At 48.4% G+C, this 18,548-nt stretch overlaps 1 protein-coding gene across 2 annotated transcripts in view; it reads left to right on the top strand.

The window, feature by feature from the left end:
- Window positions 1-18,548, top strand: part of APBA1 (amyloid beta precursor protein binding family A member 1) — a 197,592-nt gene that overhangs the window by 130,212 nt on the left and 48,832 nt on the right. For both annotated transcript variants that reach the window (XM_072762341.1, XM_072762344.1), the window contains exon 2: window positions 2,602-3,966. In XM_072762341.1, coding sequence (XP_072618442.1) covers window positions 2,671-3,966 — 1,296 coding nt within the window. In that variant the 5' untranslated portion in view covers window positions 2,602-2,670. The remainder of the gene's footprint in view (window positions 1-2,601; window positions 3,967-18,548) is intronic.

The following is an 18,548-nucleotide window of genomic DNA, read 5'->3' as shown; positions in this document are numbered from 1 at the left end:
CGTATTTTGAGTTTTTCCCTTTAGATTTCTTTTTTTAAGATTTTATTTATTTATTCATGAGAAACACAGAAAGAGAGGCAGGGACACAGGCAGAGGGAGAAGCAGGCTCCCTCTGCAGGGAGCCTGATGTGGGACTTGATCCCAGGACCCTGGGATCACAACCTGAGCCAAAGGCAGATGCTCAACCACTGAGGCAGACAGGTGTCCTCACGGGCTTCTTATAACTTCCTTTACCATGATTAAGTGTATGTACATGCTCGGAAATCCCATCTCCTTTGAATCAATAAGTGTTCGATGAGAGGGCACTGTCTCTTGGTCAAACAGCAATTTTAACCCAGAATAAATAAAACTTTTTTAGAGAGAGAGTGCACGCAAGCACCACTGTGCAAGGGAGTGAGGGTAGGGGTGAGGGGAAGGGGCAGAGAGAGAATGTTAAGCAGGCTCCATACCCCTGAAATCATGACCTGAACCAAAAACCGAAATCAAGAATCGGATACTTAACTGACTGAGCCACACAGGCACCCCTAAACGAAAACTTCTTTTACTAGATGTGTTGGGAGATTGTCATCAATAAAATCTACCTTCACTGTAGATAGTGTTTTGGTCAATTCTGCACATGCTTATCATGAATTGTCGGCCATTCCCATGCTTTGGATGCTTATTATTGTACTGCTAGCACTGACCACACACAGCTGAAGTATCTCAGGGTAATGGTATCCAGAGAAGTGTTTGGTATGTTCAGTATCCCTCTCTGTGAACATTTGATTTGTGTCCACCAGACTGAGATGTGTACATTAGTTTTTAATTTGTTGTCTTTTCCAGAGAGGCCTCATAAAGGAAATGTGGGTAGACCGTTCTCATCCATGTGCTATATTGAATTGAATATTTGTTCCATGATCCATTGGAGGCCACTTAGCCAGGGGGACCTTGGCACCAATACTTGCCTCTTCTGTTCAAACCATCAACTATTCATCAAAGTCTGAATGGAGCCTCATTACTTGCTTTTGGAAAACTTTCTTATGCATAGTAAGAGTCATTGTTCTCAAGGGTTAATGAGAGGAGGCCACAATTTTTCAAAGGAGACGAGGTCTCATTTGTATGAAGTGGGACTCTTGTCAAGGAGGAAAGCAATAGGATTGTCCATCTCTAGTAAACCATAATCGTGTAGGTGTGTCAGTCGGCAGTGGGGGGATGGGGGCGGATCCACCAAAGAATGGGGGAAAGATAATCTTTCTGATTGAAGGTGGACTTAGTAGCTCCAAAAGGCCCTCCTTTACTACTGGGATTGTCATTGTGCTTGAAGGAAATTGCTGTGGTTGTGGGGAGCTGAGTAGAATATAGTCTATTGCAATATTAGAGAGTCAAGTGTCCCTGGTCCTCTTGGAGATTTCTGCTAGTACATAAAAGAATTCACTTCCTATCCATTTTGTCCAGTCGTAATGGGGGTTCTCCAAAAGAACACTATGAGAAAAACCTAAGCTTATTGTTGAACCCATATACCATAGGTATCCTGAAATCGTAGGGATCCTGCCTGTTTTTGTTGTTCCATACATCCTTTGTATTTATTTCCATCCACTGGATACATTATGCCCTAAAGCTATTTTGTGATAACAATTGACAGAGGTTGAAACCAAATGTGTCTCTAGCTACTAGTTTCTCTGGAAATAAGTAAAGAGACATAACCATATTTTTAAGAAAGTAGCCATGATTTCCATATATCTAGTACCAGCTATAATGATAATTCATAGGCCTAGAGAATTCTAGGTTCAGGGCGTATGGGGAAGTACAGTAGTCAGTGTTTTAAGTATATTTGTCAGAACACTGGCCTCAAGGAAGAAAAGGGTTTCCTCGCCACGCAAGTTTGGGAAACCCCACTTCTTGTCCCTTCCCTCTTGAATACTCACAATGAAAAGTCAACTCTAAGTAAGCATTTCCCAAAATTAACTTGACCACAGAGTCTTTTTCCCTGTGTAACGGCCCTTAGTAAACGAGTTCGATATCAAAGTGGAGGTCCAGAAAATTAAGCCACTTGTCCAAAGCAACAGAGCCGGTAATGACAGGTGCCATCTGTACCCTCTGATGGTAGAGAGCCTGCCTCGGAAAGGCCGCATGTTTATATTGACTGCAAGAGCTCAAAACACGTCGAGACTATTTTTCCCTTGAAATTTATTTAAAGAACCATTTCTAAAGTATCTAGGATCCTAGTTTAATTTGGAGAGATTTATCCCTTAGCAGATGGAAAATGTGTCAATTGGCCCATTCAATTTAGCACTACTCTTTATTCATTCGCATCAGAAATGGAACCTGAATAGTAAGCATGGTGGGAGCGAAAACAAAAACCCGCTCATGAGGCCCTCAGTCTGAGGGGTGGGGAAGGAGAGAGCCAGCAAGCAATTAGACGAGCAGATATGTAATTACAAATTCCGACACATGCAACGCAGGAAAATGCACTACGTGCCGTCAGATCGAGTTTAAATTCGCAATCATTTTTTTAATTGACCCGGATTCAGAAGGGATCAATGGCAGCTGTTTTTACGGCTTCTCCGGGTGCTCAGCTCGGAACCACGTTAACAGCCCCTCCCGTTCTTGTCTTCTTCCCAGACGTGGAGCAAAATGAGAGCAGCGCAGTGAGGCGGCCCAGCCTGTCTCCCAGCCGGCCCGACGCCCACCATGAACCACTTGGAGGGCTCCGCGGAGGTGGAGGTGCCCGACGAGGCGGCAGGCGGGGAGGTGAACGAGTCGGTGGAGGCTGACCTGGAGCACCCCGAGGTGGAGGAGGAGCAGCAGCAGCAGCAGCAGCAGCAGCAGCAGCAGCAGCAGGAGCAGCAGCAGCAGCAGCGCCCCCTGCCGCCGCCGCAGCCGCGCCATGCGGGCCGCCCCGTGCGCGGGCGCCCCGGGGCCGGGGCCGGGGCCGCGGCCGAGGACCTCCGCGCCCCGCCGGGCCCGCCGGAGGAGGAGGAGCGCGGGGAGTGCCTGGCGCGCTCGGCCAGCACGGAGAGCGGCTTCCACAACCACACGGACACGGCCGAGGGCGACGTGATCGCCGCGGCCCGCGACGGCTACGACCCCGAGCGCGCCCAGGACCCCGAGGACGAGAGCGCCTACGCCGTGCAGTACCGGCCCGAGGCCGAGGAGTACACGGAGCAGGCGGAGGCCGAGCACGCCGAGGCCTCGCACCGCCGCGCGCTGCCCAACCACCTGCACTTCCACTCGCTGGAGCACGAGGAGGCCATGAACGCGGCCTACTCGGGCTACGTGTACACGCACCGGCTGTTCCACCGCGGCGAGGACGAGCCGTACGCCGAGCCCTACGCCGACTACGGGGGCCTCCAGGAGCACGTGTACGAGGAGATCGGGGACGCGCCCGAGCTGGAGGCGCGCGACGGGCTGCGGCTGTTGGAGCAGGAGCGCGCCGCGGCGGCCGCCTACCGCCAGGAGGCCCTGGGCGCGCGGCTGCACCACTACGACGAGCGCTCGGACGGCGAGTCCGACAGCCCCGAGAAGGAGGCCGAGTTCGCGCCCTACCCGCGCATGGACAGCTACGAGCAGGAGGAGGACATCGACCAGATCGTGGCCGAGGTCAAGCAGAGCATGAGCTCGCAGAGCCTCGACAAGGCGGCCGAGGACATGCCCGAGGCCGAGCAGGGCCTGGAGCGCGCCCCCACCCCGGGCCCGGGCGGCGGCCGCCCCGACAGCCCCGCGCAGCCGCAGGTGCAGGTGCCGCCGGCCGGGCAGCAGCGCGCGGCGGGCCCCGCGGGAGGCGAGGCGGGGCAGCGCTACAGCAAGGAGAAGAGGGACGCCATCTCGCTGGCCATCAAGGACATCAAGGAGGCCATCGAGGAGGTGAAAACCAGGACCATCCGTTCGCCTTACACCCCCGACGAGCCCAAAGAGCCCATCTGGGTCATGCGCCAGGACATTAGTCCCACCAGGGATTGCGATGACCAGAGGCCGGTGGACGGAGATGTAAGTACGCGCAGGTGGGGGGTGGGGGTGGGGGTGGGGGTGGGGGTGCGGCCCGGGCTGCACGCGCGGCCTTGCCTGACACCCGGGAATGCCTTCGCCGCGGCCGCCAAGCGCATGCGGAGCGCCGGCCTCGGAGGTAGCTTGCGCTCAGCGCCCCCGCGTGCATCGCACCCGTAGAGGGACGCCTGCGAATCAGCGGTTCTCAAACTGCTCCCCAGGGCGCCTGTTCAGAGACCGGTTTCCGGGGCGCATCACCACGACCCGCCCTGCCACCCTCTGGTTTCTCACCGAGAAGGTCTGGGGTGGGGCCTGGGAATCTGTCCTTTTCGTGTCAAGTAAAAAACCAAGTCCAGATTGAGCGAGGGGAGGCTTTCTGCAAAGGATGGAAAGGTCCTCTTGTAACAGGGGACGCTGCCTATTGCAACGGGAGAACCGCTGCCCATACAGTCTGCAGGGGTCTCTGGGGCTGGGCGAAAAAGAGAGTCTCTTTTCTAGGGAGGAGTAAACAGGACTAGAAAGGAGGAGGCGTGGGGAAGTGGGGCGTAAGCCTGGCTTGAATGCCTTGCAGAGGAGAGTATGCTTTAAAACCTGAGGTCAGCCTGTTCTCCAGAGGACTGTTGAGGAGGGTTAAAAGTTAAGGGACCTGAAAGAAGGGGGAAAAAACTTAGGCAAAGGCTGGTTAGCAGACCTTTTGTTCTGACTGATTGGCAGTTCGGCTGATCATTGTCAGGCAAAGAGTGTGAATTTGGAGGGTCTGTGTCTGACCTTGGCATGGATGAACAAGGGGAGGAATCTTCTGTAAGTCACATGGGGAGGGGGTGGTCTTTGCAGAAAGCCATTTCCGGAGCACTAAAGGGTAGGAGGAGGTTTCCCTAACTCTTGCTGTTTTTCCGGAGTCCCAGGGCTCAGGGGAAGTTCAACACTGTGAACACAGGTTCCCAGGTGGTGCTGTTGCTGCTGATCGCAGGATTACAGTTTGAGAACCACTGCCTTACAGTAATCCCTTAACAATTTGGATCCACCATCGTGGCATCTTTGGAGGACATCAAGGAAATCCTCCTGAGCTCTTTTCTGCCAGGAGTTTCTGCACTTTTCATCCACCCTGTATCTCAGTGTGGCTTTTAGTAAATGCTCAGTTTTCACTTCTGATGGAGCTGGGGCACCCTTCTCTGCAAAAGACCTGCTCGCGGTGTCAAGCTGCATTGTGCTTCCTCGGGATGAGGTACAGAAAGCTATTGCTGTCTCTGCCAACATTTTATTTTCCATTCTTGGAATATCTAAGAAATTTGATAACGTGGCAAGCTTGAGTGTCACAGTCCATTGAAAATAAATCAAGAAGACTAACCTTTGCCCCCACTACCTGGCACTAAAGATTCTCTCTCTGCTCTCTCTCGCTTTCCCATTCTCTTGAATAATTTTTAAGCACTTTCATTTAAAATGAGAGCTTGGAATAGACGAAGGGTTAGAAGGTTCAATTCAATTTAATTCTGCATTCTGTGATTGCACCAGGTTACCTCTCAGTATATCTTTTGGAGTGCGAAGCCATTATTGGAAGCTCTTTGTTCATCCTACTTATCCGTGAAGGGCCACTCAGGTCAGAGGTATCATTCACCTCCTCTTTAAGTAACAGTCAACATTTGGTGGTAGCTAATGAAATCGCTGGCTCCCCTAAGGAAAGGTGGAAAACCCTTGGGGAAAGGATCTGCGTCCACCCCAGCAAGGGGGCAGCATTGGGTCAGTTAGCTCAGTGATGTCTCTCCTTGCTGTTCAGGCTTCACATATGAACAGGGAAAAACAGGTGCACTCACATGTAGACTTCTTCCTGACCTCCAGCTGCCTCTAGGTTCCTCCTGGCAAGAAGGGAAGTATTGCAGCATTTTGCAAATACAGTGGAAATGGAGCAGGTTTTCAAAAGTAAGGAGCTGGCAAGAGGCCGTGTTCTACATCCTTTTTAGAAACTTGGAAAGCCATCAGAGAAAAAGTTGTGAGAGTATTAGGTCCAGATGCTGACTCCTTCCTTCAGCTTTCTTCTGTGCACCAGCTCCTTGACGTACCCGACTTCACCCCGTTGTCCCTGAAGCCTTGCCATGAGCCCACAGTATAGCAGCCACTATAAGGAGCCAGGCTTGCTTTGATGCATTTGAACTAGGAGACCAACTTAAAGTTCTTGCACGATGTTTCATTCAAAAGGCAGAATTGATAATAGGATATTGGATGATGCTGGCAGAAATTTCAGCTTGATGCTGAGAGATTAGTGAGTGGGGTTTACTAAGTTAGGAAGAGTTAATACAAAGCAAAACCCAAAACCTGTGGTTTAAAATATTCCATTTTGAAGCTCTTTGAATCTGTGAATTGTATGTCATCTGTCCTGCCATGTACATAGTAAAGACCTTTACTTCCTGTCTCTTTGATGGTATTATGAGGGGAAAATAGATGTCTGTACATCCTCTTGATTTCCATCTTAGCATCAGAAAATATTTTTTTGAATGCCCTTTCTGCGTATGCTGTTGTAGAAAATGAAAAAAGACTCTTAAAGTGTGGTCTGAGGTCTGCCTGGAAGGTTCTTGTCAAAAATACAAATTTCTGCCTTTCCTTTCCAAATTAGAATACCTAAGGTGGGGCCCAACGATCTGTTTTTGTTTTGTTTGCTTTGGTTTATTTCATTTTGTAAATTCTCCCTGTGACTCCTCAGCATATAAAAGATTAAGAACCACTGAGTCAAAGGGGAAAAAACGCATCAGGGCGGTTTCCCCGCCCTACGATCTGTGGATTTGAGGCTTCTCTACATCTTTTAGTAGCACAGGTATGGTTTTAGCAAAGGGGACTCTCTTCCCATGATTGTGGTCAGCAGGCCGGGAGAAGCAGCCTTGGAATTCTTGGTGCAGTAGCAATGCATTTTCAAATGGCATAATCGGAGAGCCTGAGTGGCTCCGTCAGTTAAGCGTCTGACTCTTGATTTCAGCTCAGGTGCTGATCTCAGGGCCCTGAGATGGAGCCCCGCATTGAACTCCATACTTAGCATGGAGTCAGCTTAAGATCCTCTCCCTCTGCCCCTCCTCCCTCCCCGCAAGCTTTCTCTCCTCTCAGTCTCAAAAACAAAAACAAAACAGAAAAGCAAAAAACAAAACAAAACAAAACCAAATGGCATGATCAGAAGCTACAGTGAGCACATAGAAGGAAATAAAAAACACCTGCATTTCCACTTGCCAACGATAACTGCTGATCGTTAAATCTGCTTTTAATGCCCGTTTTCATTCCCTTAGAACTATAGTGTTTTGCTCTTCACTTGGAGGAAACTGGCATTTGTTTATGGGTGCGTGTGAAGATAGGACTGCTCGTTAGCCAGAACTTGAACATGCGCTAGAGGCTCAGCACTGATTGAAAATACTTGGTTTTTGAAAATTCTAACAACCTGTAAGTGCTTTGCTCCTACTAAAGATTTCACTATTCCGAATATATTTGCAAACTACCTCCCTACCCACTTTTGTAAAAAATATTGTTAAGGAATAACTAGTTCTGAAAAGTTCACAGCCTACTGGCCTCTCCGTAGGCAACAAAAATCGTTCTGAGTGGGGAACAGATGCAGGCTAGAATCAGAGAGATGGGTAGTAGCTAGCATACGGTGTCAGTTTTGGAGGGTTTGGGCTCTGTCAAGCAGTGTGTTGTGCAGCTTGAAGTGGTGTTTATCTCAGCTCTCTCTTAAAGCTACACTAAAATGACAATAAAATAATAAAAGTGTGTAAAGCCACAGGCACCAGGAGACAGCAGCGGAAGGGAACACCACGATTGTAGAACACCAAAGTGCTGATTGGCTGCAGTAGAGGTCAGTGCTTCCCCATATGTCCACTTGTCCTCTTCCTTCACGCATGGAAAAGATGACACCGCACTCCCCCATCACCATGGCCACTGAAAGGAGAGCAGTGATGGGCCATGCTGATTGGGGGTTGGGGGACAGCTTCTTCCCCTGAAGCCTGTAGTAAGACGGCAGGGCCTCTACCAGCACAGGTCCCAAGGGGCCCATGATGAGCAGGGCTCCCTGATGAGCAGGGCTCCCTGATGACCCTGGAGACATGTAGTGTGAGAGAGAAATCTACGTCTGCTGTTTTCAGCCTTGGGGATTCGGAGTGGTTGTTACCACAGCCTGGCCTGCTCAGTGCTGACCAGTAACACTGATGAGGTTTCTGTTTACCCTGCCAAGTGTCTGTGAGGATTTCTGCTGTGGATCCCCGAGAAAGGCACAGGAATTTGAGACACTGCCTACCTCAGATGGCAGGAGTATGGCTGGAAAAAAAAAAAAAAGATTATCTGAAAGTCTGACACCAGAGACATTCGATTCCTTCCCCAGCCTGGGCCCCGGGTTACCAGTCCCCCTTAGCCCCACAGAAGGTAGTGGGTTTACTGTAAAGAAGGAGTAAAGCAAGGAAGGACTGAAACTGGGGACCCTAGCCACAGCTGAAAATAGGAACGAGGTGCCTTATGGAACACGGTGTCTACTTGGCAGTGAGGCTTTGAGGAGCTTGACAAGCTTAGAACCCATTTGCCCCCTGGCTCCTGGCAGAAGTTTGGAGGATTCTTTTCTGAGGAAACAGGCCCAAGAGCAGACATGCATACTCAATGTTAGGGGGTGTCCCAGCCCAACATCTGGTTCCCCCACCTGATCACATCTCAGTGAAGGTTACTGCCTCTCATGAAGCTTCCATGGGCTTTTTGGGGACCTGCTATTAAATATGACTGGACATCCACGGATCACCAGACATCTGAAGAACATCCTTAACATGAAAAATAAAGACACAAGAAAGCAAATAGGAAAACGAACTTCAAGAAATAAAGGCAGTGCTCAGAGCAAGAGATAACTATAAAACAGTATCCTCAAAAAGAAGATGAAGGAGCCATCAAATTAGAATAGGCTACCATCTTAAAAAAAAAGAAAAGGAAAGAACACATCCCACCCCCCATTTTTTAAAAAAGATTTTATTTATTTATTCATGAGAGATATATAGAGAGAAGCAGAGACACAGGCAGAGGGAGCAGAGACACAGGCAGAGGGAGCCTGATGCAGGACTCGATCCCAGGACCCCAGGATTGACGTCCTGAGCCAAAGGCAGATGCTCAACTCCTGAGCCACCCAGGCACCCCCCCCACACACACACTTCCAATATTTTAACTAGGAAATATGACAGCAGAAATTTAAAATGTTTTAAATCTTTCCATAGGAAGAAAACAAGTTGAGGGAATCTTTAAGAAAGTAGAACAATGAGGGCAAAAGGATGAAAAGGAAACAGGAACCCAGATAAAATGGAGAAATGATGGAAGATGGTTTCCTAGAACCAAAAGACAGGAGAATTACTTGGTGCAAAGATTCCCCTCGGTACCTAGTACAATGAAATAAAAAGGCCCAAAGAAATTTCAGAACAGACGGGAGGAAGAGAGGAGCCCACTCACTTGCCCACAGAGGTAGAAACAGTTTACAAATGATCAGAAATCAGAGTGGTGTTGGTCTTCTCAAAAGCAGCGCTGGAAACTGGGACATCTACACTGGTCTGGCTTCCAGTGGAATAAAGATGTTTCCAGTACACAGTGGCCCAGAAAACTTACCTCCCTGCACCTTTCCTCAGGCGGCTCCTAGAGGATTGCTTCCCCAAAATGAGAGCATAAATCAAGAAAGAAGATGAGAGCTCCAGGAAACAGGGGAATCCCACACGGCAGAGAGACAGAGGGACTCCCAGGGTGATGGGGAAGGAGATCCCTGATGACAGCTGTGTGGAAGGAGGAACAAGGCATCAGTCAATCCAGTGTGGATCAGAGCCTGGAGGGTTTCTAGAAAGTGTGGGAGTGAGAAATCTCCTCATATATTTGTACCAAGAGCAATCTTTGATTGTTTTTAGCAGAGTTTGGCATAAATTATTGATCAGTACACAGAAGACTAAGCAAATAGAAAAACAGTGCAGTTATTTGCCTCACTGAAACAATTGTTGCACAGGCAGGAAATGCAATCACATAATGGACGTGTCTCAGCAGGGAAGAGCATATGCATAGTCTTCAGAACACAAACTTTGAACATTGATTAACCAAAAAATATAATATTGAAAGGATAAAGGAAGGTATAATGTAAAAGAGGTAAATCCTAGTCTTTTTTTAGGATTTTAAAAATTTATTTGAAAGAGAGAGTGCTCCAGGGGTGGGGGCAGCAGAGGGAGAGAGAGAGAATCTCAAGCAGACTCCACACACAGTGTAGAGCACAGTGTGGGGCTCAATGTCAGGACCCTGAGATCATAACCTGAGCCCCAACCAAGAGTTGGATGCTTAACCCACTGTGCCACCCAGGCGCCCCTAAATCCTAGTCTTCTATAGAAACCAAGAAATAATGGCTAAAGTTGAAGAGTCAAGGTGAGGCAGCATGAATACATGATTTATGAATGTGGAAGTAAATACCAGAAGGAATGCTAAAAGATTTGGCAATGAGACCATGGAGTGAGGAGGAGGAGAGAAATGGACTTCAGTTTTTGCTAAAAGCTTGACTTTTCAAACTGTATTCATGTATTTCTTTGCCTTCAATTAAAATGATAAAAGATGAGTCACTCAGAAATCATTCACTCATTATTACTGTTTTCTTAAAACAAGAAAAGCCAACACCTCTACATCTTATATGCACAATTTACAGAAAATGACTGTGTTGTATGGTAAGATACATGTTGTAAGTTTCTCACTTTACTTCCATGCTGTGTCTGTGTATTAAGCGTGCACACTTCCATTCGGCTTACATCACACACAGAAGAGTAAAAGAAGGAAAAAGTAGGTCAAGGCGGAGGCTGTACTACTTAAGGTTGAAGAACCCTAATTGGCAAGTGGATTTGCACCTCGACAATGAAAAACCTGAAGAATTCATGAGCTGTGGGCTTGACAGTGGGCTTGGAGTCTGGAAACCACTGATTGTATATGGGAAGCAGAGGCACAGGGGGAAGGCTGCTTGCTGAGGTCAAATGTGGATGGGCTGACTCCTCCACAGGTTTGTATTCTTAGTGAGGTTAGTGGGTTTTTTAAAAATAGATTTTAGTTATTTATTGGGGGCAGGAGCAGAGAAACTGAGGGAGAGAGAATGCCAAGCCGATTGCGAGCACTGACTGAGCACAAAGCACAATGCCAGGCTGGCTCTCAGGACCCTGAGATCATGACCTGAGCTGAAATCAAGAGTCAGGCGCTTAACCAACGGAACCACCCAGGAGTCTCTAGGTTAATGGTTTTTACCTTAAAAGTGAAATGTGTTCAAGGTGCCTTCCTTTACCAGACTACATTCCATGGCCCATCCTGCATTATAGGATGAAGGCAAATTGTCCTATCTCTGCCGATGGGGAGCAATTGCCCTAAGTAATAGTACTTAGTTGTCAGTAACAAGAAAGGGAGTCATTTTTCCATGAACTGTGAGGACCTGATTTTTTTTTAAAATATTTACTTATTTATTCATGAGAGACACAGACTGAGAGAGAGAGGCAGAGAGATAGGCAGAGGGAGAAGCAGACTCCTCACAGGAGCCTGATGGGGGACTTGATCCTGGATCCCAGGATCACGACCTGAACCAAAGGCAGGTGCCTGACCGCTGAGCCACCCAGGCATCGCATGTGAGGACCTGATTTGACCAAGGTTATTATTATTACTACTATTATTATTATTATTATTATTATTTGGAAAAATGTAATGGTCTTGTGACAACTTCGAATTGACCCTGAAATCCCTTTTGGAGAGCAAATAATTCCTTTCAATCATGAAAAAACAAAAGGAGGTAGAAGAAAGTGTGCTTCAGCACTCTCCCCCTGGATTTGAAGTATTACCTCTAATTATTTAACTCACCTTTAGAGTTTCGCCTGCTACGGGGAGGCTCTCTTTACAGGGCTGAGCAGGTGTCTCCCCGCTGACCACAGACCTCTGCCGTGTTGGAGTCACCCGGGCAAACTTGCCTGATGATTCCCACAGCAGAAGGCAAGGTCTCCAGTTGAACTTTGTACCCTGTGGAATTAAAGTAAGTAACGGCAGGACTGATTTTTTTTTTTTTAACCCCCAGGCTCCAATTGTTTCTCTTCACCTAACCCCATTCCCAGGAGGGATCTTTCTCAGCTTCTTAATGGATTGTCTCACTCGTCAATGCGTATGTGAAGCTGTGCAGAGAAATAGGGAAGAGCACCGGGGAAGGGAATGAATGCCTTAGCCAGAGAGAAATTGGCTATCGCTTTCCAGATAGAAACACAGTGTACAGGGCCACAGCTTGTGTGTGTCTGACACCAGGGCTTAATGAATTAGGGCTTGGGAAACTTCCCAGGAGTCTTTAGAAAAATTGTCGGCTCCCCCAACTGTGCACTCTCAATAATTTCTGATAAGCGGATTGGGGCTGTATAGGGGAGGAAGGGAAGGTGCAGGGAGAGAAACAGGTATATCATGGATAATTGAATTCTATTGTAACCCAATTAAACCCTGGGCCCATGTAGTCCTGGGGAATTATGAAATGTGATTTATCTATAGACGTGATCATCTTCAAAATGAGACCTTCTCCCAATACAAGGGTAACTGGCTACATGTTCTTAATACAGAAGGGAGTCTCTCAACCCACTTTCTTTGAAACACAATTGCTTGAGCATTGCCATAGAGAGGATGTTGGGAAAGTAGCCACTTGGGCTGCCTGCCTGGCGTGCTTAGCTGACAACTTTAGGACACCAAAAACTAAAGAAGGCTGGTAGTGTGGATCAAAGGAGATTCAGAGCTGGCCTCAACCTTTTGGCCTCAGTTTTCTAGATAGAATAGGTGAATATATCTGGGTTATGTGACTCAAGAGCCTCAGCCTGACAGTCACTGTCTTTGACACATTCCACAGAGCTTTAGGGGATAAATCAGCCTGCACATCTGATTCCCTTTATCTTGGGTAAAGACAGAGAAGATCCCCCCTCTCCCCAGGAAGTAATTTCTTAGTGTAAATTCCAGGCATGACCACACTGGACAGACACCACTGAATGGAGACCAGATGGCTTCTTTGGAATGTAGAGATCCCCACCCCTCCCCCATCACCTGGGCTTACCTTACTCAGCCTCATATTTACAAATTCCAAATTGATTTACCCAAATTTGCCCCCACACCACACACCTTACTACTTAGCCTCTCACTTCTGTCCAGATCACTGTCCCGTTCAGTAGAACCAAGGTACCATTCTCTAAACAAATGATTCCCAAGATTCCATGCTTTCTCATGAGAATTTCTGGGGGTTGGGTCTTGGCATCAGTGTTTCTGAGGCCCGGTCGAAATTGGTAACCACCAACTTGAATTGCAGACTACAGTTTAACACTATTTTTTTTTCTTCTTCTTAAGATTTTATTTATTCATGAGAGACACAGGCAGAGGGAGAAGCAGGCTCCCTATGGGGAGCCCGATGCGGAACTCGATCCCAGGACCCCAGGATCATGCCCTGAGCCAAAGGTAGATGCTCAACCACTGAGCTACCCAGGTGTCCAACACTTAATTCTTGACTGTTTTGTTTTCTCCTTGTCTTGTTCGAATTAGCCCGTTGTCTCTCTAAATTGCTGTCAGCCTACTGAAGGCCCAGTGTTGTATCCTTGTCTGGTATCACAGCCTGTCACACGAAGTGGATGCCCAGTACGTGTTCGTTATGTGTAAATCTCTATCCTGCTGTTGGCCTGCTATGGTTACCTTGAGTTGGCCATCTGCTTTCTTCCTCATCAGCACGAGTTAGTTTTATTCCTCAGAGTACCCCTGAGAAAACATGGTTTCTCGGACATGGAGTCCTCTACAGAAATGGGAGATAAGAATCACAAGTGTGGGAACATCTGGGTGGCTCAGTGGTTGAGCGTCTGCCTTTGGCTTAGGTCGTGATCCTGGGGTCCTGGGATCGACCCACGTTGGGCTCCCTGCAGGGAGCCTGCTTCTGCCTCATGAATAAATAAATAACATCTTTAAAAAAAAAAAAAAAAAAAAAAGGAATCACAAGTATGGTGCATTTGTTGCCTTAGTAGGTCAGAGCCCACTAGCCATTCAGGGTTGACCATTGGCAGACTGTGAGTTAGAGAGTTGGCTGTAGCACCCCTTCTTCACCTTACCTGGGCTGGTCTTCCCTGTGCTTTCCCACAGTGTTTCAGCCCTACAAGAGCCCTCACTGGCCACCCACCCTGGTCAGGCATCTCCCGTGACCCATCTCTGCTTCCACCCACGTCGTGGTAGCCTCAGTCTTGTTCTCCAGGGCTGGCCGATTAAGTCAGACTAGACTGCTAATTGATGATGATGGCAGCGTTCACCACCCCCTTCAAGTAACATTTGCCTCTTCTTGACGTCCTCTGTTCCAGAGACCGATTAGAGAGTATTTCGAAGCAGGAAGGCATTTGAACACTAACTCTTCTTAGAAACCAGCCACTCTCCTGCCAAGAAGGAAATAATGCCCAAACCCTGGGAAGTGAGGGCTCGACACTAACACCTCCCCTGATCATGTGCACTTTTGAGCTCCTTTTTTTTTTCTTTCCTTCTTTAATTTTGAGAAAGATCACATAATGAGGGTGGAGAGGCATCCTGCCTTTGCCTCCTCCCTGTCCTCCCTCCCTCTTGCCTTGCCTTGAAACCAGTATCAGCCTTCATGGATTTTTTTTTTTTTTACTGTTGCTAGGAAACTATTGACCAAGGTCAAGCGCATATGCTAATTCATTAAGACTTGTTAGCATCTTGTCCTGTTGACCTTGCAGTTGTATAGTCAAGCTTAACAAGGGCAAGTGGAAGGACTGGTGCGCTACTGAGGCTACTGAGGGAGTCTGTTTTTTGAAGCGTTCCTCATATGGTTCCTCGTATGGTATTTTGAACTGAGAGGTTCCCTCTTGCCAATCCTCACCTCCTCGGGGAGTTCTGGGCAGTGATAGTTTTCCAGGATCTGAATAGCAAGGGATGGAGCTGAAATGGGATCCAAAGTCAAGTAGACAGACTTTAGGATGAATTTATGTTCTTCGATGGTCTGATTCCCCCCCCAAGTGGATCAGTCCCTCACTGGAAGAAAGGAGGGTTGATGGGAAGGAATTGGGGGTGGGGGTGGGGGAACACCACTGTATTGAAATAGTTAGCTCTATTCTGTCCCCATTTGTGGCCCGGAAAGGACTAGACTCGAAGCCTTATCTCAGAGTGTCCTCCTGACCTGTGGAAGAGTATACATCCCAGTGCTGGCTGTTAAAAACCAGCTTTGTTCTTGTATATGTTCAATAAAGGGCTGGCGGACCCCAAAGGTCAGCATCCCAGAAACTTACACAGCAGTATAGAAACCTTTGAACAAAGGATCTGCTGCCAGGAGAGCAAAACGAGGCCCCAATAGGTTTCACCAACCAGACCCCAGACACCAATAGGAAACTTTCCTCTCAGTGAGTGATGTCAAAGGAATAAATGTGTTCCCAACCATCTGCCATGCAAAGTCCCATAAAAGGATTGGGTTGAACTCTTACAGTTGTTCCCCTGCTAACCCCTTTGGGTTTAATTAAGCACCAGCTACATGCAGGACATCATCTGTCAATAAGAAATAGGGCCTGGCCACAAAGCTACACTGTTCTCATTTTGTTAGAGAACCAGAATGAGCTGTGACTGCTGGCCCTGGTCACAGACAGAAAGTCTGTCTCATTATTTCTCGTCCACTCATTCAGTAAATATTTTCAGGTTCCTCCTATGGGTCAGGCACTGTGCAAGACACCAGGGATATAGCAGCAACTGAAATATGGACTCTGCCTGAAATAGACACAGACCCTGCTTGTGTAGAGTGTATGATCTACTCTGGGATTGTCCTCTGATGAGCCTTCAGGCAGACCTCCAAGCCTCCTGAGCTCCTGAGGCTTTCCTCTGAAAACCCCTGGAGCATCTTAGCTAGATCTACGGCTAAATCACAGATTGTCCCAAAGCAGTGACATAAAACAAACCATGGTGATTATCTCACAGTGTCTGTGTCAGGAACCTGGCATGGCTTAGCTGGGCCTCTGCTGCTGGGCCTCTCAGACATGCACTCAAGTGTCACCGGCCTGTGGTAACCTCCAGGCTCTACTGGGGAGAGACCATTCCCAAGGTCATTGCTTATTGCCAGGATTCAGCTCCTCAAGGGATGTGGGACCAAAGGCCCCAGTTCCCAGCTGACCACTGGCCAGAGGTATCTTGATCCTTTGCCCCATTGGCAGTGCCCTACAGGGCAGCTTGCCTGAGAAAGCAAGCAAGATTAGAAGGCCATAGAGGCTGGTAGTAAGGCAGATGGATATCACAGTCTTCTATAAGGCAGTCACAGAGTGACAGCCCTACGTAGAGAGGGGATCACACAGGGTCTGAACACCAGGAGACAGGGATCACAGGTCTATCTGAGAAGTCTGCCCACCAGATTTTCTGCCTGTTATGTGCCAGCAAAGAGACAGTGGGCTTCACACATGAGGACACTTTTCTGCCCTCAACTGACCTGAGCAGCCATTCCCACCTCTTCGGCTCCATCTGTTTTGTTGTCTGGCTGAGAATAAGCAGATCTATCATCAATCCTGAAGTACCAACAGAGCGTGAAGCTGAAGTGGTGTGGAAGGGCATGGGTGTGCAGGCCAGCACGCAGGCAAGGCCTGCAGCTATGTCAGAGGAAGCGGGGATTCATGGGGGGGGTGGGGGGAGGTGCTATGGAAACCAGGCACTGGAAGGACTGTCCTAAAGGAACAAGTGTACCCATATGGATTCTTCAGAAGCAGAGAGGACTTTAACTTTATTCTTGAGGGTCTGCTAATGTCCAAAGAATTTGCTATAAAGACTCTTCATAAGTTAGGGCAGGGGGGCACCTGGGTGGCTCAGTGGTTGAGCATCTCCCTTCGTCTCAGGGCATGATCCTGGGGTCCTGGAATGTAGTCCTGCATTGGGCTCTCCACAGGCTGCTTCTCCCTCTGCTTGTGTCTCTCCATCTCTCTGTGTCTCTCATGAATAAATCAGTAACATCTTTTAAAAATATAATAAGTTAGGGCAGAGCTTTCAACCAGTGTCCTGATGATCCCACTGGACTTTGGGGTTGGGGGTGACCGGTGCCATCAGGCGTGTTGCCTTCCATCCCAGCAGCCTCATCGGGGGCTCTGCATCCTCTCCAGTTGAGCCAGTGTGTTGTATGAACGTATCATCTCTCTGTATGCAGTGATGCAGAAAGGCTGAGAGGCACAGAGTTGAAAGGTCTCGTTGGGCTGAGAGACCCACACAGGAGAGATCAGCCCTTGAGTACGGCTCTCCTCCTTGGTGCCCCGACTTCTCTGTCAGGTGCAGATCCGATTCCTGATGCGCCCCATCTCAACCCCCACCTTGCTGCGGGTGGTTTTCCATGGCAGATGTTATCCATTATTGATGAGGTATGAAGAAGGCCATGGTGAATAATTAAGCAGGTCTCAGGTGCTGATTGAACCTTGAAGGGAAGGAAAGAATTCTGAATTCTGCGGTGTCCACAGGACACTAGGTGTAGACACTCTGTAACTTTCCAGAAGGCCCAGCGGATTTCTTCGTGGTTTGTCTGGCTTGGAGTCTCATGTGTGATGGTGGTCCTCTGGTTAATAACCGAACATAATAGAAGCTTTCCACAGCAGCGGTGAAGGTTCTAATGGCTCCAGCCTGCCCGCAGTGATTCATGGATCCAAATCAAAGCCATTCCTGAGAGTGATAGTAGAGAGAATGACTTCTCCCAGGAGTTGGGGAAGAGCCCTAAAGTAGGGAAGGTTCAGTCTGGACTTAAGAATCAACACCCAAGGGTTTTCTATCTTCTTAATAGTCAACAGAAAGAAGAAAGTGTTTGAGAGACACCCAGTGCTATAGATGAGAGTGGCTCACCCTTTTTTGGAAAGAGCTTTCTCGAATGAGGACCAAGAGCTAGTGGAAATGCATCCCCCTGACCCTGGTGGCAGTCCAACTGCCCACAAGAGTGGGCAGGAATACGAGGACAGGCGAGAGGGAGTGAGGGGGATACTTGTTTCCCACTGTGCCCTGCGGGGTTGTCCTCAGCATAGGAAATTGTCGACTAGCGTGGGCGCAGTTTTCAGCTGTGAATTGTTCATGTCCTTTGTTTCTGTTTTCCACCTTCTGACCCCGTCACCACTCACTCACTAAACAGGTGCACTCAGAGAGAGAGAGACCTGGAAGCATGTGCGATGAAGGGTTTGATGTGAAGGAAGGCTGAAGCCATCTCTTTGGTGAGCCTCTCAGGTGTTCTGCACCTTTCAGTTCTCTTGCACCCATGTCCATCCCCATTGCCATGGCTTGTCCAGAGGTAGATTGGCACTGGGAGGTCTGTCTGTCTCCAGTCATTGGCCCTCTGAGCCACCCTGCCCACCTGTTTATAGGAGCTTCCTCCCGTTCTGTTCCACCTGCATTTGTCTTGACCTTCCTCTCCCAAGGTCCAGCAGATATGATCCAGCTCTTAAGCCCGGTCTGGGAGTACCTGTTGGTTTGGGTGAAACCATGCTGGCCCTGGGGTTTCAAAAAAACCAGCTTGCTTTTTTGTATCTGTGCAGCTAGCCTGCCATATCCCCCCTCACTAGATTGCAGTGCAAGGATGTTGGAAGCACGCAGCAAAC

Source organism: Vulpes vulpes, chromosome 1 (assembly GCF_048418805.1).
Source record: "Vulpes vulpes isolate BD-2025 chromosome 1, VulVul3, whole genome shotgun sequence".
Classification (NCBI taxonomy): Eukaryota; Metazoa; Chordata; class Mammalia; order Carnivora; family Canidae; genus Vulpes; species Vulpes vulpes.
The sequence above is the reverse complement of the archived record's forward strand: the minus strand, read 5'-3'. Positions and strand labels throughout refer to the sequence as shown.